The sequence below is a fragment of the Gobius niger genome (genome assembly GCF_951799975.1).
Source record: "Gobius niger genome assembly, chromosome: 21".
NCBI lineage: Eukaryota > Metazoa > Chordata > Actinopteri > Gobiiformes > Gobiidae > Gobius > Gobius niger.
In genome coordinates, this window is record NC_136872.1 from 1,948,393 (window position 1) to 1,975,091 (window position 26,699).

The 26,699-nt window shown below is 44.2% G+C and overlaps 1 protein-coding gene across 1 annotated transcript in view; it reads right to left on the reverse strand.

The window, feature by feature from the left end:
• LOC306980271 (protein O-GlcNAcase) overlaps positions 1-25,680 on the reverse strand; it is a 39,309-nt gene extending 13,629 nt beyond the window's left edge. Inside the window, exons 1-7 of the mRNA XM_079579598.1 lie at positions 25,459-25,680; positions 14,219-14,270; positions 11,626-11,723; positions 9,975-10,105; positions 5,933-6,104; positions 2,535-2,633; positions 537-806 (exon numbers count right to left, since the gene is read on the reverse strand). Coding sequence (XP_079435724.1) covers positions 537-806; positions 2,535-2,633; positions 5,933-6,104; positions 9,975-10,105; positions 11,626-11,723; positions 14,219-14,270; positions 25,459-25,498 — 862 coding nt within the window. The 5' untranslated portion in view covers positions 25,499-25,680. The remainder of the gene's footprint in view (positions 1-536; positions 807-2,534; positions 2,634-5,932; positions 6,105-9,974; positions 10,106-11,625; positions 11,724-14,218; positions 14,271-25,458) is intronic.
• Positions 25,681-26,699: the final 1,019 nt, after the last annotated feature.

The window sequence follows — 26,699 nt, forward strand, 5'->3', positions numbered from 1 at the left end:
CAGTGAAAGTCAGTCACAAGTATGTACACCTATTTTTATGTATTTTATGTTGTATGCATTTGCATATAATTTCAGAACCATCAGAGATACAGACTTCCCCTTTTTGTTTTGGAATCTGATGATTTTTGTGTTTCTCTCTCTGAAGTACCCACTAAACTTATACATCCAGTGCCCCCTTCTGACACAGTTCAACACTGACACATTTAGAAGCTTCCTACACAGGATTATAATTTGAAATTTTAAAAATGTGGCCAAAAATATCATTGGTGCTGATCGACATTGGCCTGACAAACCCACATCAGTCGACCTCTATTAGATATATTTCTCTATATTTCTATGATTGTAACCTTCACTATATAAATAAATGTTAAACTATAGGCTATTCGAGAGTTTAAAATATCGGCCAACCCTCTTCCTATCAGTATCGGACCCCAATATTCCACATGGTCAGGCCCTAACATGTTACCACTCCATAACTGTGTGTTACTCCATAACTGTTACTGTGTGTTACTACATACAGGGGTGTGTAGCCTCACCTTTGCCGTCCTCGCCGCCCACTCGGTGCCAGGTTCCCAGTGTGTGCAGGGGGATGTAGTTGGCTTCAAACTCACAGTTGGGATTAAGGAGCAGGCCCCTGAGGTGACCCCGGAGCTCAGGCTCTCTACCCTTAAAGGGCCCCAGGAAGAGCCTCCTGGAGTCGTAGTCATTGGCGTGGAGGTTGTCCCACACCAGAGGGGGGCGCTGTAGGGCTGCCTCCACCTCAGACAGGTTCTCCACTGACAGCTTTCTCGAGATGACCTTATTGCCTGCAACAAACCAGACAAAGGCTCAGCATATTTCCCCGATTCTCAGGCTGAATGGGGGGAGTATTTAGATATCATTTGGAAACTTTTGCTGTAAATAACAGACAGTACATAAATATGAGGATAAAAAGGCATTTTATTATGCATCAAAATTGCCTATATTTTGTGACTTTTGAGTTTATGGTTTTTAAATTGGTATTCAATAGTGTTCATAATTTGGATCAATACTCCATAATTCAGGCTAGGAATTACATATAAAAAAATCCATCAGAGCAAAGAGAAAGAAAAAGAGGAATGAAAAGCTTGTTTTGGGGAAAAGGGGCAGTCAAGTTTATAGCATTTGCATTTGCACTTGCACTTATATATATTTATACCATGGTCTGGGTGAATACTCGATTCTGATTGGCTGGTGGGTGCTAACAAGCGTGCATTATTTTCGTATAACCGCACACGTAGTCCGGTAGTTAAATCACTGGGCATCGCCATAGCAACGCATGACACAGCTGAATCAGATACATGCGTAATTAGTGACTGACAGGAACATATGAGATGGATTTTGTTTAATTTCAACGTTTTTGGCCAAAACAAAATGTTTGATAAATGTTTGTAGAGGAGAGTGAGCAGCTAGGTTAGCTACTGTTAATAAAATATGAGCTTTACATTTCTATTGAAAACGGTTAAGGCACTGTTCATGATTTTCAGGCGTACATAAAATGATCCTGCATTTAAACATATTTGTCTGGATTAGTAAAGTCAAACATAAAAGTTTCAGTTGGGGGGGCCCAGGTGTAAGCGGACTCCACCGCAGCTGTTTCCATAAACAGTTGAGCTCGTTGAGCTAGCTAGCTAGCTAGCTTCAGGTTAAACAGCGTAAAAGTGAAATAACTCCTGCCCACGAGTGCCGCATATCGGTGTTTACTTCCAGGGAAAAGTGCCGGGTTAGTCCTGTTGTGTTGTGATTCTAGTGATGCAGCGTGTGCTGATGTTGTTTCGTTGCGTCTGACTGAGATCCTCGTAGCTGCGGAGAATGACTCGCTCTGAGACGAGCCTTCAGTGACCGGCTAATAACCCACATAAAATAGTCCCGGTGGTCTGGCATATTTAGTGAGTTTAGTAAATGAAACAAATACTTATTATAAATGTTACGTTTGTGGGACCATGGTATAAGCGGATTAAACAACTCGGAGCCGTGCATTCGACGGTTATAATGCACTTCGCGGAGTAACACCACGACGCGCATTCTTGACTCCGCGTCGTGCATTATAACCGTCGAATGCACGGCTCCTCGTTGTTTAATCCTTACATATCCCTGCACACTTTTGGGATTGGTATCTTCCTTAAAGGAAATTACCATATTTGGCATACAGAGTCTTATCAGGGATTCTGTTCAGCCATGTTAGAGTGCGGCCATGTTGGAGTGATTTTAGACAAAATTAGATGCAAAGGTCGACAAAACGTCATAAAAAAAACATTGTAAAGGGAAAGTTTCAAGACGTTAAGTGGAAAACCAGCCAAATATCTCAGAACTGACCACTGCAGGAAAAGTGATGTGTCCAGCAGTGTCTTTGCATTAAAAGTAAAATTGGTATTTAAAGTTTTATAACCTTATCTTATCATTTACTAGCAAATAAGGGAAAGAAACGAGACTATCATTTGTAAAGGCAGGAAGAATTGGCTTTGAAATAAATATTGCATTTAAGGAGCCACAGATAGAGATGGGCAAAAAGTCACCTGTCCAGATGACAGAGATGTTAGGTAGCAGGTCCTCTCCCACAGTCTGGAGGTATGGAGACTTGGACACACTGGGAGAGCACAGGGATCCACAGTACTCTACACAGCAGAAACATGAGTCACAACGTTGGTTCAATTAAAACCTTTCCCTACATGTAAGGCAGAGTGTGTGTCCTACCTGTGGGGCAGAGTGTGTGTCCTACATGTGAGGCAGAGTGTGTGCCCTACCTGTGAGGCAGAGTGTGTGCCCTACCTGTGAGGCAGAGTGCGTGCCCTACCTGTGAGGCAGAGTGTGTGTCCTACCTGTGAGGCAGAGTGTGTGTCCTACATGTGGGGCAGAGTGTGTGTCCTACATGTGAGGCAGAGTGTGTGCCCTACCTGTGAGGCAGAGTGTGTGCCCTACATGTGAGGCAGAGTGTGTGTCCTGCCTGTAAGGCAGAGTGTGTGCCCTACATGTGAGGCAGAGTGTGTGTCCTACCTGTGAGGCAGAGTGTGTGTCCTGCCTGTAAGGCAGAGTGTGTGCCCTACATGTGAGGCAGAGTGTGTGTCCTGCCTGTAAGGCAGAGTGTGTGTCCAACATGTGAGGCAGAGTGTGTGCCCTACCTGTGAGGCAGAGTGTGTGTCCTGCCTGTAAGGCAGAGTGTGTGCCCTACATGTGAGGCAGAGTGTGTGTCCTACCTGTGAGGCAGAGTGTGTGTCCTACCTGTGAGGCAGAGTGCGTGCCCTACCTGTGAGGCAGAGTGTGTGTCCTACCTGTGAGGCAGAGTGTGTGTCCTACATGTGGGGCAGAGTGTGTGTCCTACATGTGAGGCAGAGTGCGTGCCCTACCTGTGAGGCAGAGTGTGTGTCCTACCTGTGAGGCAGAGTGTGTGTCCTACATGTGGGGCAGAGTGTGTGTCCTACATGTGAGGCAGAGTGTGTGCCCTACCTGTGAGGCAGAGTGTGTGTCCTACCTGTGAGGCAGAGTGTGTGTCCTACCTGTGAGGCAGAGTGTGTGTCCTACCTGTGAGGCAGAGTGTGTGTCCTACCTGTGAGGCAGAGTGTGTGTCCTACAGGGCTCAACACTAACGTAGTCCCGTCGTCCCGGGGACGGAAAAAAAAATGCACGGGACGAGATGAGATCTTACCCGGGACGGTCTCGGGACGATAGGCCTTTTTAATATATATGTATTTTTAGGGCTGCAATGATTCATTGATTAAATCGATGAACTCGATTAGTAAAATGCTTTGAATAATATTTTCCCGCTTCGATGATTTGCTTAATTAATATTTCTCATTAAAACCGTGGCGGTAGCTCCGCTACCGCCACAAAAATGCTGTCAGCTGCGTCAGTGATGATTTACCATCAGCACGATCTACACTTTCATCCACTGTTACTTCAAAGTGTGACATGATAAGGTAACTTCTCTCCCCCCCCCCCCCCACCCCTCTACTCCTCCGTCGCTGCAAAGTGGTTTGCGCTAAATATCTTTACGCTGTATCTACGATTTAAATTAATAAGATAAATAAATACACAGATCTACATAGCGTAACCACCTGTCCCTCTTGTACTGCAGAGCCATGTCGTTCTCCTCCCTGCTTAACATGTCTCACTTTATCACTGAAGCCCTCATGATTTTTGCGTTTAACTGCTTAATAATATATTGCGATCTGTTGCTCGCCCAGTGTTATAAAAGTTGTAATAATGAAAAGGTGTGTCTTTATAGTGGGATAAAAAATGCCTGATCTTTAAAAAACTAAACTAATTCCTCTGTACTTCAAAGTTCTACCAAATTGTCCCACTGGTCTGTTTAAACTATTTAAGGTGGTCACACTCAAAAGCAGAATAAAACTCCAACAGTCAGACTGTTTCATCTATACTTTAAATTTCTCATATCCATCCTTTCACTGCTCACAACAAATACATTTATGAACCATGCAAACTGACACATTAAACCCTGCTATAGCAATACTATGACAAAAATAATTAAAATGTTTCTCCTCTTTTAGGAAACCCCTCTGGTTGAGATCCTGGGAAAGAAATCAATCACCTGAGCTTCAGCAGAACATTTCAAGATTCTGTCTCCAGTCAGGACCTACTTCACTTGAATAAGAATAAAAGTACTGAATAATATAAAGACACTATGAAGCTGCTCTCTCTCCTCATCATGGACATAAGGACAGGCGTCTCTTAACGAGAGTCAAATGTTGCTGCTTTTGGGACAAACTAAGAAATTAAGAATAAATGATGTTATTTCTAGCAGAGAAATACTGTGTTTAAAACATTTTTTCTCCTTTTATAACTGCTCTAAAGTCATGAAATGTAGGTTTTCAATATAAATAGTAATACAATACATATCTGATTACTCGACAAATCGATGTAAATAATCGATAGTTGCAGCCCTAATATTTATGTAAGCGAGTGTGCATGCCCCCCTCTTCCCTATAAAAGAGCGAGAGCTCTATAAAATTTGGGACGGTTCACATCCATTTTGGGACGATGCCAAATGGTTTTCGGGACGGTGTCTTGACGGTCATGAAAAAAGTTAGTGTGGAGCCCTGGTGTCCTACATGTGAGGCAGAGTGTGTGTCCTACCTGTGAGGCAGAGTGTGTGTCCTACATGTAAGGCAGAGTGTGTGTCCTACCTGTGAGGCAGAGTGTGTGTCCTACCTGTAAGGCAGAGTGTGTGTCCTACCTGTGAGGCAGAGTGTGCGTCCTACCTGTGAGGCAGAGTGTGTGTCCTACATGTAAGGCAGAGTGTGTGTCCTACCTGTGAGGCAGAGTGTGTGTCCTACCTGTAAGGCAGAGTGTGTGTCCTACATGTAAGGCAGAGTGTGTGCCCTACCTGTGAGGCAGAGTGTGTGTCCTACCTGTGAGGCAGAGTGTGTGCCCTACCTGTGAGGCAGAGTGTGTCCTATATGTAAGGCAGAGTGTGTGTCCTACATGTAAGGCAGAGTGTGTGTCCTACATGTAAGGCAGAGTGTGTGTCCTACATGTGAGGCAGAGTGTGTGTCCTACATGTGAGGCAGAGTGTGTGTCCTACATGTGAGGCAGAGTGTGTGTCCTACCTGTGAGGCAGAGTGTGTGTCCTACATGTGAGGCAGAGTGTGTGCCCTACATGTGAGGCAGAGTGTGTGTCCTACATGTAAGGCAGAGTGTGTGTCCTACATGTAAGGCAGAGTGTGTGTCCTACATGTAAGGCAGAGTGTGTGTCCTACATGTTAGGCAGAGTGTGCGTCCTACATGTTAGGCAGAGTGTGTGTCCTACCTGTGAGGCAGAGTGTGTGTCCTACATGTAAGGCAGAGTGTGTGTCCTACATGTAAGGCAGAGTGTGTGTCCTACATGTAAGGCAGAGTGTGTGTCCTACATGTAAGGCAGAGTGTGTGTCCTACATGTTAGGCAGAGTGTGCGTCCTACCTGTGGGGCAGAAGAGGAAGACTGGAGGTTCCCCGAGGGACTGGTAGATCTCGTTGGTGACTGAGACCTGAGCCTGAGCAAAGGAAGAGAACACCTGGCTGTCGGCCTGGCACAGCGAGTGATCAATGTCGTCGAACAGGAGCGCAAAGGCACGACAGCCCAGCTCGGACACCTGCACACGGGCAGACAGAGCTCCGGTCACGCAGTTTATCCACAGCATTTGGAAGAATATTAAATAAAGGAAGAACATCAACTTTAAACTGCTGTGGTCCATTTCAAACATCTTAATCCTTCAATCCTCTCACAACTTTCAGGGAGCAATACTGTCAGTAACAATAATAACAATTATTTGGAAAAGAAAAAGCGTTTACAATCAGATCCATGGTCAATATGCTGTGCAATTCATTTTATGTAAAAAATAAAGAATTTGTAAGATATGTAGAAGTACTGAGCAGCCTTGCAGAGGAAATGTGAGACATGCGCCACGATAGCAAGCCAGGGATGTCTGTGTACTGCCTTTTGATAAAGTTTATGATATTATTTAGAAGAACCAAGCCAAAAACTAGAGGAACCAAGCGACTTAAAGGGGCTAGATGCAAGTTAGCCATTGTATAGTCACTACTGCCACCTCAGGTCACATGTGTAACTGCAGCTTCTATATTAAGCTCATGCATGACGGCACTTCGGACCCAAAGTAACACCTTTTAAAGTGACAGTGCAGGATTTTAGAGGCAGTTGTGGTGAACAGGTCTGGGCTCTACACCTTAGGACATTGTTGGAACATGTAGGGGGGAGGAAAATACTTAACATTTTTAAACTCGGTATAGTCCCTTTAAGGACTATGAACCTAAGCTTACAGTGGCTAATGTTAGCATGTGGCTTTGCAGGCTGACAATCACAGCTTATTTCACTCACACGTGAAATATTAAATGGCGCAAGGTGTGCTGTCTTGTCTTTCCTCTGGCAGATCAGAGGCCAGCAGTCTGTTCAAGCCACATTAGTGTCAGCACAAATCGCTTTGGCCCAGGGTGGAAGACTTATAATGCACCATGGTTGGCCCGGGTCTGACAGTGGAAAACCGTCCAAAAGTAATGTGCTTTAATGGTAAGTACCACCAGGCCAGGAGATAAATACACTAAAATGTATCTAAATTGTGTCTAAACTGGGTGTAACCCATGTCTGAACCAAAACACATCTAACTTTAAGGCAAAAATGAAATAAAAATGAATAAATTCTAAAATAATCCGTGTACCTTTCGATCATTAGTTATTCCGTTTCAAAATAAAATCAGAAAAACTAATTATGTGGTTGTTTTATTGTATTTCCATTTTCTAAATTAAATTGGAAAGGCAAAAAATTCTAAATAAAATATTGACCCATTTCTTTGCTATGCAGTGGAAACAAACTCTGCTAAAACAACTTCCGTTATTTTGTTCACTACTGCTTCGGTTTGATTTGCTACTAGAAATGATGAGTAACTTTTTCTCTGCCTCTCTCTCCCTCGCGCAAGAGGGAAACAAAAACAAACGTAAGCAAAAGAGGTCGAGCTCTCTCTCTCTGGCACGGTTCCCTCTAAGCTGCGCTCGTGCGTAATTGCGCACGGCTCCCATATTGTCTGGGCACAAAATAAAATATAGCTGATATGATAGAGGAGCATTAACGATCATCCTCCGCCCTGAGAGTCCACGATGTCGCCTCTTTATGCTCATTTCCGGTCCCGGCTCGTGAGAGGCAAAGGCAGTGACAGGTGCTTGTGTGTGTTTTACTACAAAGCGCTGAAGTCCACCGAAAAGAGCCCGCGTTCCAAGTGTGCGTTTTACACTCAGACACTGGAGCTTTAGTGAAGGCTGAGAGAGACTGAAAAGTGGACGCGGCCACAGCACTGACCGAGCCATATTCATGGTCCAAAAACGGTGGTGAGGGGTGTGGGGGTGTGGGGGGTACAGGCGCTCGTCCTGCAGCCCAGAGTCCGGTCGTTTTCCACACACAGAAACATGTTTTCGTTGCATCGGCGCAGACGCAAGGCCCGGTTCATTCATCTGCTTTAGAAAAGGACCTCACTCTCATGAATTCAAGTTTGAGTTGAAGGATGTGTTGATGAGGAGGTTCAGCTCGGAGAAACGCCACCTGCAACTGTACTGACGTTTCCGCCACGAGGACTCATGTTGCAGCTGTAGTTGGTCTGGTCATATTTGCTGTTTAATGTAATGATCAGCGTGCGCCAGGGCTACGTGAATACCATATGATAAATATGTACTTTATAGTAAATGTGCCCCCTGTGGATTTCATATAAGTCTGACGTCTGGCGACGGGACTGATAACGCTTGTGTCCTCTCCTCCCGGCGCCTGCAGCTGCATTTCCCCGTGTTCGCGCTGCTTTCCGCCGGCTTCAGTGTCGCTGCCACAGGGCCAGGACCGCACGACTCGCAAAAAACATCAAACATGTTTGAAAACCTTGCGACCTGCGATTTTCACTCGTACGTCCGTCGGGAGCAGCTGTTCGTGGCACGTAGCCCCCTGTACACTGCATGACAGAGAAGCACAGTGTCTGCCCAGCTTTTTAAAGTTGCTTTCCAAGCAGAATCTCCTCACGGATATTTCTGAGCAACCATTCCCTCCGTGGTAATATAAAGCATCACTGATCTCTGCATGTGTTGCCCAATTTTTAAAAAGTATCTGCATAAAACTTTCCAAACAAGTGTAGGAGCGGCTCTGAGCTGAGGTCTCTCCTCACTTCCGGTGTCGCAAACAATAATAAAACGAAATAATAGTAACGTCATAATTTTGGAGGGAATTAAAACAACTAGAACCAAAACAAACACATTGACATTGACGTATACAAGATTTCTTTTTCTAATTCAAGTTTAGAAAGGGAAAAAAAACAAAAAACAAATGGAAATGTTGTTTTTCTGATTTTATTTTGAAACGGAATAACTAATGATCGAAAGGTACACGGATTTAAAATGCTATATGAACCTGAGTGCCACCTGAAGAAGCCCGCCAGTCCTGTTTGAGAAGCACAGGTTTATGGAATTTAAAAGTGACCATTGAGGGCCATTTTTTTCTTTTTGTAGGGTAATATTCCTTTTTCCCCATTAAAGTATGTTGTCATTTGTGAAACAATAAGCCTGGTGTGTTAAGTTTGCATTGTATTATGATTTGTTCATGCTGAGTATGGTCAACCCAAATAGTCAATATGTGACAAAATGGGGTTTACTTTTGTCATCCTCAAAGGAGCACGGCTGTGACGGTAGAAATATCTATTTTGTCACATTCTGACAAAGTAGATAAAAAAATGAGGTTTAGTGCCTTTAAATTGAAATTGAAGTTGCTTAAAGGCAAAAGTTATATGTGTATGAATGTAGCGACTGAAGCTCTGTGGGGCTATTTTCTTCCTGCGTCTGTGAGGGACGACATCCCACATTTAAACAACACAGCGCTGGAGGAGCAGCAGCACAGGGATCGAGCGGTCAAGGCTACTGTATCGAAATGCTTGTATGAAGCAATGGAGATGACGTGTTTCCTTGTACCTTTCTTAAATTCCCAAGAGTGTAAACCATGTTGGATTGGATTAAAGCTCAGCACCTTGAGTCTTAATTAGCACTGGTGCTTTCGACATATTATTAGTAGACTGACATTCCTCAGTCCTCCCCATTTACATCAATAAAACCACTTGAGAGAGAATCCATGAAGTATGTCAGTCTCCTACGACAGAGCATGTTCTAAAAAAGGACAAAAAGGCGGAACTCTGTCTGTAACAGCCTGCACAGTGCTCCAAGGCCTGTCAATCAAACCCCAAAGCTAAAACAACCAACTGCCCAGTTTCATAAACTATGCCCACTTCAGAGTTATCACCGGAGGAATATCTAGCTTTAGAAACTCTTTCTCTTTCTGCTTTAAAGTTGTTTTGTGACATGTGTAGGCTGGATTTTGTGGATTTGCACCTAGACAAAAGGGGGTGGTATTGCAGCAGTGTGAGCCCCCTTGGCTGGTGCAGGTGTTCATCAGTTATTGTGGACGCCGTGAGCTGCTGGTCACTCACCTGGCGGAGCTTCCTCTTGAGCAGGGACAGGTCTGAGGCAGAGGAGAAGACGATGTCCTGTCCAGGGGAAAGTGCGTAGACAAACGTTATGCCTCTGCGCTCAGCCTCCACCATCAGAGTGCGGAGCTGGGCTGAGGAAACACACCAGTCAGTCAGTGAGTTACCTTCAGTCCAGATTTAGTCCAGATTTAGTCATTAAATCGTTTTAGTTTCTCTAGTTTTAAGAAATGCTACATAAATGTAGTTGTATGAGGACAGTTGTAACAGCAACACCATCAGGGACCAGATGGAGAACTAACGTTATATCAGTGTTTGGCTCATGACCTCCTCTCAATGTTCCTTTTCAGGACAAAAAGCAAAAGTGTGAAGATCTTAATGAGTAAAAACTGATTTGAATGAATTGAATTGAATGAAAGCATGATTATGTGTTTTTAAGTGGTAAAGTGGGGTGCACATGCCGGTGAGACATGGACAGAGAGTGAAAGGAGCACAGGACACTAGCCGCAAAGTCAGATCTGAGATGAGCGTGAGGCAGACGGAGAGAGCCTTCAGGCTCTGAACCAGCGTCGGACACCACTTGCATGCAGAAATTCACTAAATAAAAAGGATTTAATTGATCGGTTACTTTAGCAGCACTGGAGGAGCCAGCAACACATGGATCAAGCAGTCAAGGCTGCAGTTATTGCATAACTATGCAACTACTGCATAGTTATGCAACTACTGCATAACTATGCAGTAGTTGCACGGAAATTAAAGCTTACTGGAACAGTTGGCTATACACTTGTAGGATTCTTGGAGCGGCTGAATGAATGAAGTTTGTGAAATATGATTAAATCTTGGATTTTTGTCTGAGCTGTACACGAGGAGCAGTGATGCAAAAAGGAAACGTGAGGCTTATTATGACGGCCGCCGGTGATGCTCTCTTCATTCATCAGGAGGTAAACGCTGCACAGCAGCACTTAAACATGTTGTCGGCCTAAATACAGCCTTTTCTCACTTTTTTACTGTGACAAATACAACAGCTCATATAACCACTCCTTATACGTGCACGAATGCATCAGAAACTGTGTCACGCTTTGGCCCACCTCTTCTCAGAACCGCGCTGGACCTGAGCACGGTTTGACTGCGCTCACACACAAATGGCTGGACAAGTGTGAGCGTGCGCAACCCACCTATTTCCCTAAGCCACGCCTTCAGGCCATCGGCAAAACGCCCTAAAATTGGGCGTTTGCTAAAGCGGTTATTGATCAGCGCTCCCCGTTTGTTTTCCCTCACAAACCATTCAAATGCCTACAATTTATAGGCATTTCTACTAATAGAAATTCCAACAAATGATTTGGCATGGCTCCAGGCTTTACATTTTAGGTTGGTGACTGTGGTATTTTGTTTCAGGCATGGCATTTCAGAAATATCTCCAAGTTTCCTTTAAACAGGGTTAACTGACTGATACTTTCAGACATTCATCTTTCAGTCACACATGTTATTTTATTACAATAAATATTATGGGAAAGCAGCAATACACAGTTCTAAAGGAGCAGAAGGTTTGTGCATTATTCATGATATTGGGACATTAACGTTAGTCAGTCAAAAGATATACTGTACATAAAATCAATACATCCAAGTTGTGGCGCAGTAGTGTGGTGTGTAGTACCTTCTTCGTCGGAGGAGTAGACTTCTCTCCACAGCAGCCGGTGTTTGAGGTCGTCTTTGGGACCATACAAGTACGTGTTCAGGCCCCACTGTTGCATCCTGTCCACATACAAACAGAAGGAGCTGATGACTGTGAGCAACCGGGGCATCTGACACTGTTTTGGTTGATTATGCAAGAAACAGTGACTCAAGGCATCAGCGCAGTGACTGGACACACGCTTTTGGGACATAAAGACTGAAATGATCCATAATCCCATTTTATGGATCGGTTCAGAGGAAGTTCATTAAACCCTATACTGGGTTGCAGGTTGTCACCTGCAACCCAGTATAGGGTCACAGCGTTCTAAAGGCCAATACTATTGTATGGAGGAAAAATTATTTTGTTTTTTGTACAGAGATATCATGGACCCAGCGAATGATATCAATGATCATTTTTGTAATTCATACATTTTCTTTGGAGCTACGACTTGTGAAAGTGTAATGCTGTTAATAGGAAAAACTGGCTCTTGCCCCCCTGCTGGGCCCGATGACATCATCATTTTCTTGAACCTGCAACCCAGTAACAGAGCATATTAGCAGTGTGCCGTTAGACACATTGTTTGACTTTGTATATTTGGTTGCATTTTTGGCTGCGATTGCTGTTTTTGTTTTAACTCAGGCATTTTCAACTTCGGCCCTTGGAGGCAGTGTTCATTTTGTCAACATATTTTCATTTAGTTTTAATCGTAGTCTTTTGATGAAAATGTCATTTAGTGTTTGCCAAGATTCAGCCAAATAATTCTCTTCGATTTTAGTTTAATTTTAGTCGACTAAAGTTGCATGTAAATTTAGTCGACTAAACTACTTGCGTTGTCGGCCTGCTGCAGGTGGGATTGGTTGGGATGGTCGTGCTGTGGGAGTCACACTGTTGGCTCCTGCCATAATCAAATAATTATAACAGTCATGGGGGGGGAGTTTATAACTTTTACTTCTTCCCACTCCTTTCTTGAGTTTAAAGATGTGCAGGAAACTTAATGTAAAACATTATGTAAATATGTACATGATTTGCATATACTGTATATTGTGTATTTGGTGCAATTGTTGCACGTTTTAAGGCTGCACATAATCATTTATAATATTTATTATAATCATATTTAATCAAGGTCTTCTGCTTCATAATTGCCCCACATGAACAAAGCTCAGAGCTGTTCCTTTGGCGGTGGATTTAAATAATATGAGGCTCTTTCAAACTGTCACTGGAAGTTTGGATCATTTTATTTTTAGTCTTATTTTAGTCAACAAAAAAATCTGGAGATTTTAAATAATAATAATGATAATAATGGTTTACACTTGTTCCCCGAGCACCAGCCCATGCTGGCAGCTCACTGCTCCTCCAGGTCGCCCAGCGACATTGAGGATGTGTCAAATGCAGAGAATTTCTTTACAGAGTTTAATCAAGTATAATTTAACTTAACTTAATGCGCTGTACAAGCCTGTATTAAGTTTCTCAAAGCGTTACAATGTTGTTATTATTCATTCACTCCATACTCAGTGGTGGCAAGCTACTGTTGTAGCCACAGCTGCCCTGGGGTAGACTGACGGAAGCGAGGCAACCAGTCTGCGCCAACCACTCACTCACACACTACATTCCCCCAGGCTCCCTGGTGTTTCCAGACGCTCCCATCCACGTACCGACCAGGCCCTGCCTGCTTAGCCTCCAAGATCTGACGGGATTGTTTTAGTCTCATAAACAACTTTTAATATAGTTTTAGTCTAATTTTAGTCTACGCTTTTACTAAAGTTATGACAAAACATTTAGTCGACGAAATGAACACAACTCACATGATCAAACTATGGCAGCCTTTGCTCTAAAGATTAAAGTGAATGACCCTGGACGAGGCAGGACCAGGCTGGACCAGGCTGGGCCAGGCAGGACCAGACTGGACCAGACTGGGCCAGGCAGGACCAGGTAGGACCAGGCTGGACCAGGCTGAACCAGGCTGGGCCAGGCAGGACCAGACAGGACCAGGCTGGACCAGGCAGGACCAGACAGGACCAGGCTGGACCAGGTAGGACCAGGCTGGACCAGGCTGAACCAGGCTGGGCCAGGCAGGACCAGACAGGACCAGGCTGGGCCAGGCAGGACCAGGCAGGACCAGGCTGGGCAGTGCCGCCCGCACCGCCCGGCTCTGCTGCGGTGGGCGGTTTGAGTGCTTCCTGCACAGATGGTGTGTAGGCTCCTCCTGCACATGCCCACACTGACAGCCAAACTTATGCAACAGCTCCATGTGCCCACAATCTACATACAGAGCTAAAAATACCGGCCCCACGCAGAGCTTCGCAGGAGGACAGAGGGACGGACGCACTCGGAATGACAAAGCACTGCTAAACTGGGTGTGATGCTGTATGAGTCTGTGTAAGGGCTTGTGTTTCCGCTGATGCGCAGAACTCGTCCTTCCTTCTGCCTGAGAGCACCTGCAGCCACGTGTCCTCCGCTCACTCCCTTTGAACCAACACCTAATATCTGATAGTGGTCCTGTGACCAATATGATGCAACTATCCTGAAAAGTATAGCACTTACTGCACCCCAGCACCAACACCCCGCCCCCACTCACCACTGGAAGAGCACCCTCCTCTGATCCATGGACCAGGGCCGGCCGTAGAAACCTGCGCAGAGAAGAGAGGCACAGTCATGGTCTGTCAGCATGATCATCTCTCCATAGATATAATATGATACAGATGAGTGGGTCCCGTTCAGCCCCATTCACGGTAATGGTCCCAAATCCTCTGTGAAACTTAAATGGCAGCCTGTTCCTTAAAAGGGCAAAAAAGCGAGAAGCCCTGCTCTCGCGGGGTGGGTGGAGCCTCCACAGAGCTCCAGCGCTTGATTGACAGGCTCAATGCACTGAAAATGCTTCCACTATTTCGGGCTGACAAACAAAAAACAGCGAATTTGAACATATTTCACCAGTGTTGTCACATGGGTCATAGCGACATTCAGAAAAAACACAGCTCTTTGGAGCCGTCTGAAGTCCCATTAGAATCCTGTCTACCAATAGCCTGATAAACCACACCCACCTTCTTTCTGCACGAACGAAAGTGGGTCTGGCCACGCACGGTAAACAACTTGTTGATTGGCGGCTAAGGCCGAACCAATCACGACCGTCAGTGAAATGAGAAGGTTACGTCACTCGCTGCACCTCTATGTTTTTAGTTCAATTAACGTTAACATTAGCCAAAACTAATCATGGATGAAGTAGTCAAGGATTTTGCCTCGCGTTCTCCGCGTGAGTTTATATTCACTACATATTTTTTTAATTGGACACAGCTGTCGTCACGTCCGCTAATCGCTAATTGGTTTATTTCACTGACAATCTGTGCGCGTTAGGCCCGCCCCTTCAAACTGCTCCAATTGCTCCGTGACCAGACTGATTCCCTGCGTGGAATGGACAGGGAAGAGTATGGCAGAGCCAGGCAAGTCTACCAAGTGTCTCTTGGAGCCGCCCCTGGCCACAAGGGGGTGGTATTACAGCAACGTCAGCTCCAAGCCCTGAGCACCATAGAGAAGCACGTTCCTCGCCCATTGGTTGTATCGTCAGTCGCGTTTCCATAGATTTCTATAATTCTTCTTCCTTGTGGTTCTCGTTGAATAAGGCCGTTTGTTGTCAATTGCATTAATAATACGGTACAATGTCGTTCTACAAAGGCCTCAGCTCATTATGAAGCACTGAACCTATAATCTGGAGTCATCGTCAGTTAGGCTTTAACAGTGTTGTGGGAAATAAATAGCAAATTAAATAACAGATTAAAAAAATACCAATGCATGAAAAGTGCATGAATAACATATTTTAAATTTGCAGAACTCAAAGCTGACTGTGGACATGTGTTCGTCCCAGATTATGTAACGGCCGAAGTGAAAAGAGCAGGAGCTGATCAAACAACCTGTCTGGAGATGTGTGGGCCGCTTTGAATAATAAAACTCCTGGGCCAATATGATTTCCCAGCACGCCCCTGCCTGGAACATCAGGAGCATTCCAACATTAGATCAGGCAAACTCTGGCTCCTGGACAATCAAACCTGCAGTCACAGCCTGGACATGGAGTTTGTTTACCAATAGTCAGCATTTTGTGTTTTGTACTGTATAATTGCAATAGTTGCTTTGTGGCCTTTCCTGTCTGTAAACATCAACCAGCCCTTTGACGACAGATGGAAACCCACCATATTCAACTGTGGGCTTGAGTAATGCCAGTCTGGTTCACTTTGATTGCTAACTTCTTCCACTGCAGCAGCGCTCGGATCGGTTCTTCATCGTTGGTGAAACCCTCGTCCACATTTTGATCATCAGAGTGTGTTCATCACGCCACTACGAAGCTGCTGACCTCCCTGTACGATGAACATTGTTCCCACTGCTGCCTGCGGAGGGAGCTCCAGGCAAACTCCTCACCAGTTCTGGCCTCGCTGTTTTAGGGTCACAATCTTTTTCTTATATTATGTTAAATAATAACACACGAAATATCAAATCTGAGGCACCTCCAGGGTTTTTAGTCTGTTTTCAGCCCTTGTAGGATACGTGGAGTTTTAAATGGTAGAACATGAACTCTTTGCTCACTGTACTCCTCTGCTCCTGCTGCCAACATCCCCCTCCTTTTGCACACAACATAAATCTTCTGCGGCTACTCTCCATCGCTGGAGCTATTTTTAGCCCGTCTCAAGCGTCCCCTCTCCTCCTTTGTGTTTGCAGCAGGAAGTAGGTCAGAGAGTGAACCAGCCTAGCCTCAGATGAATGCCCCTTCTTTACGTGAGTTCCTTCATAGCCTACAGCGAGCATGCTGGAACTATAGGCTACTGTGAATGACATAAATATGGGCTCTATCTGTACACACATCCTGGCTCTGCTGGTGAGGGGCGTGGCCACCTCAGCGGACGGAGCAGCGCAGAGAAGCCAGGTGTTTACACTGAAATGAAAGCCTGAATGCCCGTGGTGCAGACTGCGCAGCAGGGCTTCACAGTATATCTGCAAATGATCGTTGTAAATGGGTTTAAACATCGCAAGAAGTAGGGCTGGGTAACATTAGACAAGGCCAGCATCGCCAGGGTCGCGATACTGGCCTTTTGGGCGGTCACCAGATCATGTTGATAATTATGTTATTATTATAATTTTATTGTACCGTGTGGGCTATTTAACTAGTGTGTCATAATTTACCTTAAAGGTACAATACAGAAAGAATGTTAAAATTGAGTATTGTCCTCCCCCTACATATTCCAGTCAGACCTGTTCACCAAAACTGCCTCTAAAATCCTGCACTGTCACTCAGAAAGCTGTTACTTCAGGAGGAGGAGAACAGGATGAGAACAGGGGGAGAACAGTGGGAGAACAGGAGGAGAACAGGAGAACAGGATGAGAACAGGAAGAGAACAGGGGGAGAACAGGAGGAGAACAGGAGAACAGGATGAGAACAGGAAGAGAACAGGGGGAGAACAGGAAGAGAACAGGGGGAGAACAGGAGGAGAACAGGAGAACAGGATGAGAACAGGAAGAGAACAGGGGGAGAACAGGAAGAGAACAGGGGGAGAACAGGAGGAGAACAGGAGAACAGGATGAGAACAGGAAGAGAACAGGGGGAGAACAGGAGGAGAACAGGAGGAGGAGAACAGGAGGAGAACAGGAGGAGAACAGGAGGAAAACCGGAGGAGAACAGGAGGAGAACAGGATGAGAACAGGAAGAGAACAGGAAGAGAACAGGAGGAGAACAGGAGGAGAACAGGAGGAGAACAGGAGGAGAACAGGAGGAAAACCGGAGGAGAACAGGAGGAGAACAGGATGAGAACAGGATGAGAACAGGAAGAGAACAGGAAGAGAACAGGAGGAGAACAGGATGAGAACAGGAGGGGCTCATGAGGCGGTTTGGTGTTGTGTGTTTTGTGTTTCATTGACTGTGTGCACATTTACTGATGAACACACTTTAAGCACAGAACTGCTCCAGTGACAGATTATGGGCTTTGAATGAGGAGGACAGTTAAATCTGTGACAATAAAAGTCCATAAATACCAGCAGAAAAACAGGATAACTCAAAACTGCACCAACAAATGACGATGAGTGAACGCTGCTAAAAGCTCAAAAGGTGGAATGAACTCCCCTTTAAAGTGTGACTCATCGGTAATTACGCTGTTATGCTGGTCCACACAGTTCTTCACGTGTCCTCCTGTTCTCATTACTCTGCAGCAGAGGGAGAAGCCGTTTGTATCAGGCTGAAAACTGGAGCACGTAGATAGATGTGCAGAAAGATCTTGTAAAAAGTGGTTCAAAACAAAGCAGCAAGATTTGTTCTTCGATGCTCAATTAAAAATAGCAGAGAAAACATGTATTCTACTGGGTACGGTTAAAGGATGTCAGATATATTAACACAATTTTCCTTAATTTTGAAACAATTTCTCCCAATTTTACCCAAATGATTCCCTTTTTTCTCCCATTTCTTGACATTGGAGATGATTCTGATATTGTAAATGTGCAGATCTTTTAAAGGATCTGTATCCTGCTATTTTAGCCAACCCAAAGTAAAGTATAGGCATTTATATGATATATTGTACCTCTACACCCTCTCTCCGAGCAGATCTGCCCATGCATTATTAGCAGTAAAATTAATATAAATATCGCAGCAATAAGTGAAGTTACTTCACAAAACAGTTATAAGGAGTTGACATCTGCAACACAGCTTCATTATGGCTAACACACACGCTAACACACACGCTAACACCCACGCTAACACCCAAGCTAACACACACAAGCTAACACACACGCTAACACACACAAGCTAGCACGCGTTTTGACTCACCACCGCTCTGTCCCGGCCTCTCCATCACATTGGGGACTCGCGTTGGTTATAAAAGTGAATCCACTTTGAGAAGATTCACCAAACATCCATCAGAGACAGTCACAGAAAAACATTATTTTGGTGAAAGTCGCTGAATCCCGGAAAGAAATTCCAACTTCTGGCGAGTGTCCTCTTCTTTAGAAGGTTGAAAAAAGTCCTGCACCTCTCGCCAAACTCGCTTTTCTCCGCGACATTATCGTTAGGTAAGAATAAAGAACAGGTGTGTCCAGAAGAGTTTAGAAAGAGCTCCATCTTCACATCTTCAGTGCAAACACGACATCTGTTCAGACGCTCAGGGGTGCGTTTGTTTTGCGTTTGTTTTTAGCCCTGACCTGGAAGCGCATCTTTTTTTCTTTTCTTTTTAAGCTGTTTTATGAATTAAAATCAGGCTGTAAGGCATTACATTACAGACGTTGTGCTCTTCCTGTTTGACACTATGATGTAAAAAAAGGCAGTGTCACAACTGCAGCTGCTCAGAGAGCAGGATTCAGGAGGATTGCTGAGAACTGTGTGTATGAAGCCATAAGGAATTAATAAGGAAATAGCATAACAACATGGCTAAAAGCTCCAAAAAGTCTATTTTGCATGATATAGGACCTTTAAGGCAAATCTGACCAAGAAGACCAGCTGACCACTTCATGCTCTCAGCTCATGGGATCCATATAAATAAATAAATAACTGCTTTGCAGTGGAGGGATTTTTGGGAGCTGACACGATAAATATGAAATATATCCATGTATTTGTTCATATTTTGATATGACACATTCACACTCACGTCACGCCTGACCAAAACATCTCCACGCTTCAGTTCAGCCACTCATCCTTTCACAGAGGAGAGCTTTAAGGATCATCCAGGTTCTAGGGAACCTACAACTCCATTTGTTGGAGAGTGACTAATATTCAACATATTGTGGTGGGCAGTAACCAATTACATGTACTCACGTTACTGTAACTGAGTACACTCTTTGGGTAATTGTACCTTTTTCAGCCTACTTGTAATTGAGTACATTTTAGGCGCAGGACATATACATTTAGTGTGGAATAGATTGCTACAAGACAGAATGGACTAGTTTAAGTTTACAGGATCAAGCTCTGCCCACGTCAGTAACATTAGCATTGTAGACTGTCCACATCAGGATCTTCCTAAATAACAGAACGTTTAAGACGATGTAGGAAAGGGCCTCTGATAACACTTTTTTTTATAACTTATATCATTCGGAACGTAGAGAAATAGTGGTTTTGGTGTTTGGTAAATACTATGTGATATGAGACATAGGTGTATTATTCAAACAGACGGCCCCAGGTCCCACTGATATGACTCATATCACTGACTTGATGTAGGGCAGGGCGACATGGTCTGAAATCTATATCACGATATATTTATTGATTTATTTATTTATTGGTTCTGTGACCAGACTAATTCCCTGCGTGGAATGGACAGGGAAGAGTATGGCAGAGCCAGGCAACATTACATGCAAAGTGACACATGTCAAGCCTTTGTTTATCATTTTGATGACTAAGGCTTGCAGCTCATTTTTTAAATATTCTAATTTTATGAGATTTTTCATTTGGGGTTTTTTCAAGCTGAGCCATAATAATCAAAATGATAAAAAATAAAGGCTATACATATGTCATTTTGCACTTCCGTTGTCCTGACACTTCCGGTCGAGCGCAACACCCGTTTAAACGGAGAATGTGATAAAAAGTTCACCGCTCAAATCTGATGTTTAGTAGATTGATTTGTGTAAAATGTCCAATATTGATTTGCACCAACAAGTCAACACTGCACCGTTTCTCTGCGCGGCCTGAAAGCTGCTTTGTTTTCGTGTAGTGAATGATATTATCTGGGCTTCTCCAGTCCCATGTTAACAGTTGGAGAAAAGGGGCGGGCACAATTCATGGCGGCGAACACGCAAGCCTCCGGAAAAAGGTGACTGGACCGAGATGTCTGATGTATTTCCTGGGATCTGCTGCCCCGGGGTCACACTGTTTTTAATGCCGTGGAGCTGATACCATAGAAATGCGCTAGCCTTGCACAAGCCTAGCGCCACATAACTCTTCAAATATAAGAACTGCATGAATTACAAAAAAAAAAAATATCTCCAGAAATCAGCAACACTCTGGATAACCAGGAAATGAGGCCCTATGTCAAACATCCTGAAATATCCCTTTAAATGTAAAAGCATTAAATTTGATTCAAACCCGCATTAAATCTGATTTCATTGGAAAATCATGATGACATTGCCCAAAGAAATTGCAGTTTTGGCTGAAATTGACCACATTTCTTTGCTAAAAAGTCTCCTGTTTTGTCCAGTTCTCTTTCCCCTGTTCTTTGAAATGTTTGCTGATCTTCTTTTCTGTTTGTGGCATTGACATACTGTTCAGGCTTCTGTGTGTGTAAAGCCTGGACGTGCTTAGGGTAAAACATACAACAAGTATTACATTAGAATTATTTTTTTTTTTTTTACAAACAATGCAATTTAATGACAAATACTGAACGATAAGTTGATATAGTCAAGGCGCAGTGAGTTGACTTGTGTTTGTCTGGCTCTGCCATACTATTAAGTTTAAGTTTTACTGTATTGATCTCTGTAGAGAAATTAGTTCTGTGCATTTGACCCATCCTCAGTGTTGCATGGGGCGACCTGTAGGAGCAGTGAGCTGCCAGCATGGGCCGGCGCTCGGGGACCCATCTCCATGATGTGGAGTCTGGCTGGAGGATTAACCTATTGCACATGTTTTTATAACCTACCACTAACCTACGCAGACACGGGGAGAACATGCAAACTCCACACAGAAAGGCCCCGTCCAGGTGGGAATCGAACCCGGGACCTTCGAGCTGTGAGGCATGAGCACTAACCGCTGCGCCACCGTGCCTTTTTCCATGTCCATTCCACACAGGGAGTTAGTCTGGTCACGGAGCAATTGGAGCAGTTTGAAGGGGCGGGCCTAACGCATACAGATTGTCATTGAAATAAACCAATCAGCAATTAGCGGACGTGACGACAGCTGTGGTCCAATTCACAAAATATGAAGTGAATATAAACTCACGAGAACGCGGAGGCCTTCATCCATGATTAGTTTAGCTAATAACGTGCACGTGTCACTGCTGATTGAACTACAACATAGCGGCGCAGTGAGTGACGTCACCTTGGCGATTCTCGGCCTCAGCCGTCGATCACTCACTGGTTTACTGTGTGTGTTCAGACCACCTTCTCTAACACAGAAAAGAAGTGGGTGTGGTTTACCAGCTAGACTTGTGTACGAAATGCGCAGTATAAATAAACCTTGCCTTGCCTTGAGTTGCCTATAGTAATTATCGTGAACCTGTGATACTTCCGTATACAGTATTTCTGAGGAAATAGAGTACAGGCAGCACATACGAAGAGTAATAACGACAGAGTTAGTTTTTACTGTGTACATGGGGCTTGCGGGTCACTGCCTGGACATTGCTCTCTGCGCTGTCCGAGCCTGAGCTAGAGGCCAGAATTACAGCACATCAACACCCGCTGTTGTAAACCGAATAACCTTCAGCGGGTCAAGTGAACATGCCCACGCCTCCACTTCAGCCGAAGCTGATCCAAATCGTGACGTCATATCGCTAGGCATCATGGGATTTGCTGCAGGTTTTTTACATAATAAACGAATGGAGGTTTTAAACGTTAAAATACTGGAGTTATTGTTTTCTTCAAATCATTTGATCACTGCGGTGTGTTAGATGGATTAACCAGTACTTTAGATCCTGTTTTTAGCTCATGTTAGGGGGGGGCAATTTATTTTCATAAGGGGCCACATGAGAAGCCTGAATTGAGTCGGAGGGCCACACCAACAATAACTCAAACTTATGTCGGGATATAAGTATAATATATCAGGAGTGTATCGCCTGGTCCATAAACAATAAAAAAATGTTTTGATTGGGAAAATACATTGAGGAGTTTTTTTCAATAAATGAATAATGAGCCCGACAGGACGGTAGCCTCATATAAACACTTACACTTATTGCACTTTACAAGCCTGTGTCACAAGTCTCTGCTACATTGTAGTCAATATTCATTCACTCCACACTCCGTGGTAGTAAGAGACTATTGTAGCCACAGCTGCCCAGGGGCAGACTGTCCATTTCCCACTTGAGTACACTGTGTTGTTTATATCCTGATTTCTTATTATGTCAGTGCCCTCTGCTGGACGCCTGTGGAACTCTTTCCATTTATTCTTTTTTAATCTGCCCCCTAGTGGCTGGAGTGAGTATTCAGGTAATGAAAAAAAAAATCATAACTCCACACAGGAATGGGCTAGAGACTTACTTTTTTTTTTGCACATACTTATGAATTCATGCTCTACATGTTGTGGGCTGGACTGAATCATCTCGCGGGCCGGATGTGGCCCGCGGGCCGTATTTTTCCCAGGTCTGGTCTAAAGTCTGGTGTCGGGACCACATGAATACAAGTATGAGAACAAGGGTGTGGTATCGAGCCAATACCCGATACTGGTACAGCTGCTTTAATCCTGGTTTAGACCTGGTGTTATTGACCTGGTTTAGTGTTGGTGTATCCTGTGTATCATCCGTACGAAACCGGCGTTTTGGGCGCTGTTAAAGATTTTGCAAGCTAGGTCCCGGTGCAGAGAGATACAGCTTTCTCAAAGCGCCGTTTACGTGGCAAAACAATGACATCACAGCGCCATAATCTGGCCTTGTGACTTTTAACGCACAATACTCCGCTCCTCGACCTTTATTTAACCAGGAAAGTCCCACTGAGATAAAGAATGTCTTTTTCAGTGGAGTCCTGGTCCCAGAGTTAACCTCCATTCAGTCTGACAGTGAAAGTCCTGTGAGTCTGAAGAATAAATTCACCTTCACGCCTCTTCTGTGGACCGCACATCCATTGGGCAGTTTCTAATTCACTGTGAGGCTACTGTTTTCAATCCACAAAGTTATCTACAGTCTTGTTCTGTTCTCTGTGGTAGTGTCACAGGCCAGGTTGCCTTGGTTTGGTTTAGTTTGTTTCGAGCACACTATGAAAGGATGCACAATATGAAAACAGAACAATGATCCAAAGAACACTGATCGTCAAACACCACTGCTCGAAAAGGAGTGGGATGAATTTTAACACTTATCACACCCACTCGCTCTTTCAAAGCATTAATACAGGAGTTGACTTCCCTTGGTTTTATCCACTTTCTAACAGAAACACAAGCACTTTTATCTCCGTTCATTATGTTCTATGACGTCTCAAATTCACATCCTTAAATCGTTTCCTAAATTGTTGAATATTCATTTCTTTGAGCTGCTCACTTAAGCTGTTCCACAGTTTCACCCCTTGTTTGGAAACACAAAAACCTTTCTCCTGACATTGCACCCTCGCTTCTTTGAAATGTAGCTTTCCTCTCAATCCATACACTCTTTCCCTCGGAGTAAGTAACTTTGAGGTCAATTATTGCTTCTTGCCAGTGGTGGAAAAAGAACAAAATCATTAAAAAATGTAATTAGGTAGTTACTTTTCAACGCAATTAAAGTCACAAGAATGAAATGACAATTTCCTGAGAAACTAGAGAAATACCAGGGGCTCAAAGAAGAGCTGGAGAAAACCTGGAGGGTGAAGGCATCAGTGGTGCCCGTGGTCGTTGGGGCACTCGGGGCAGCAGAGTGCCCCAACGAAATGCGCACTCTGTGTGTCCATAGAATAATGTTTGGAATATAACTGACCTTGCATCACATGAATGATCACATTTTGAGGGACTATTTTCTAGCAGATCACTCCGCCGCTGCGTAGCTTATACAACCACGAAGCTGATGCTGCTCAAATATAAGGTATTTTAAATGCAAAATGGTTAAAATGACTCTATGGACACAGACATTTATATGGTTAGTCTGGTGTTATAAGTGATTTGCCTCAGGTGCTCTGTGGAGCGGGTCAGACTGTTCTTAATGCAGGCTAGCTGACATCGTAGAAATGCGCTAGCCTTGCGTTAGCCTAGCTCCACGAAACTCTTCAAATATAAGAAAAAATATATATACAAAAAAAAACAATCTCCAGAAATCAGCAACACTCTGGATAACTAGGAAATGAAGAACTATGTGAAAAGTCTTGAAAAATCCCTTTAAGGCCTTGATTTTGGCATAATGCATTGAATGATTTTGACATTGTGTTTCATTGTATTTCATGTCTGTACTGTAGAAGGATATTTTAAAGGAACACCCCACCGTGTTTACATGCTGAAATATTTTCTTGCCTTAGACGAGTTGATGCGTACCTGTCTGGTCTTTGTGCGTGCCCTCAGTCACGCAAAACGACCAAAGATGTCGCTAGCATTTGGCCTCGCTCAGTATATTCCTATAGCTCCAAACGGGGGTGAAGTCAGAAACACGCTCAAAGACCAGACAGGTACACATCAACTCGTCTAACCTCAGGTAAAAACAAATCACAGTGTGGAAACACGGGGGCCTGTTCCTTTAAATATGAAGCAGCTTCTTTTCAAACAAAGCTTTACTGTCATTGTTGTGCACTAGAGTTCGCGTGTGTGGCATTAAGGGGTCTTCAATAATATTGTTAATCGCGATATTCAAAATTCTGTTATCGTGACAATTGCTCTTTCATGTAAAAATGACTAAAAATCAAGGTAAAATCTTCATTTCAGTCAATTTTACTTTTTAAAGACCCTTTTCCCCCCTACAGCTAGCCTCCTACATTGTTGTTTGCGGATAATAAAATATATATATTGGCTGCCTTTACGGTCCAAACGATTTTCATCTGGTTTGTGACGGACAGAAGGTTGCAGACCCCCGCGTTTGAACCGAGCCAGGGCCAAAACTGAGTCAACAACATCGGGACTACGCCACGACTGAGCCGGACCCGTGTTTAAGCCAACCCAAGGAAACCTCCAGCTGTTTTGATTAGCCATTCTCCAGCCGCGCGCGCGGACTCCATGATGGGGCCGTACCGTACCGTGCCGCCGCCGTCTGTCTGCCTGCACGTTCGCCTCACCTTCCACCACGCCGCACAGAAACGCCGAGTCCCCGTCCATCGTGTCCTCTCGCCGCGGGAGGAGGGAGGAGAGGCTGTGGGGGTCCGCGCACCGCTAGCGTCCGCTGTTGTCGCTCATGCTGCTGGAGGATGCTGCTCTCTTTCAGTCGCTGCCGCCGCCGCCGCCTCCTCGCTGAGTGACTGTCTCCTCTGCCTCTTTCCGCTCCTGACGCAGGCGGCACCGCTCTCTCATCACGGTTACGCGGCGGGCTGGGCAGGGCCGTGTCTAGCGCTGACGGGGGCCGGTGCAAAGGGCTGGGTGGGCTATATTGTTTACTTATATCATTGAACCGAGCCCATTTTCTCCAGTTCGGCTTTACCCAAATCTTAGAGCTTCTTGAAAATAGCGACAAAATAGCGACAAAGTAGCGACAAAAGCGACGCGTATAAAACATATAGGCCTAGCAAAAAAAAAACGCATCAAAAGAGTGACAAGAACGCATAAAACAGTTGGCAAAAAGTGATGAAAAAGCAACTAAAAAGTGACAAAACAGGCGACAAAAAAGTGATGAAAAAGCAACTAAAACGAAAATATGATAAAAAAAAAAGTGGGGACAACGAGAGGAAAAAGCATTAATCATTTGTGGAAGTCTTAGCTTTCAAATAAGATAAGATAATCCTTTATTGATCTCACAACGGAGAAATTCACTTGTTACATTCAGCATTCAACAAGATCACTCAGGGTGTGCAAAACAGACAGGAAATGTGCAAAACAGTTTAATAGTAAAAAAAAAAAAAAAAAGAGGTATCTTATGTACAATAAGTAAAAGCAAAAATCCTAGGGGGCGGAATTATAACAATAAGGAAATACGAATAAATAAAAATAGTTTAAAAAAAATAGAACAGACAATAAAAAGTAGAATATCAAGGTGCAAAGTTTACAGTCCCAGTGCAGGTACAGGGAATAAAGTGCAGCTGATACAGAGATTATTGCACATGAGTTACTTTACAGTCTTGTTGTACAGTCAGTCTGCCACTGAAAGAGCTGCTCAGCTCCTCTACAGTCCTGTGCAGTGGGTGGGAGGTGTTGTCCATGATGGAGGTGAGCTTGGCTAATACCCCCCTGTCCAGGGCCGCCTTAACCACTGGGCTTTGCATGGGCTGGAGCCCAGGGACCCAGGGGCCTACAAAAAAATGTTTTTTTTGTTTTGTTGTAAAGGGAAACATGATTTGCATATTGTACACAAAACATTTGTCATTTA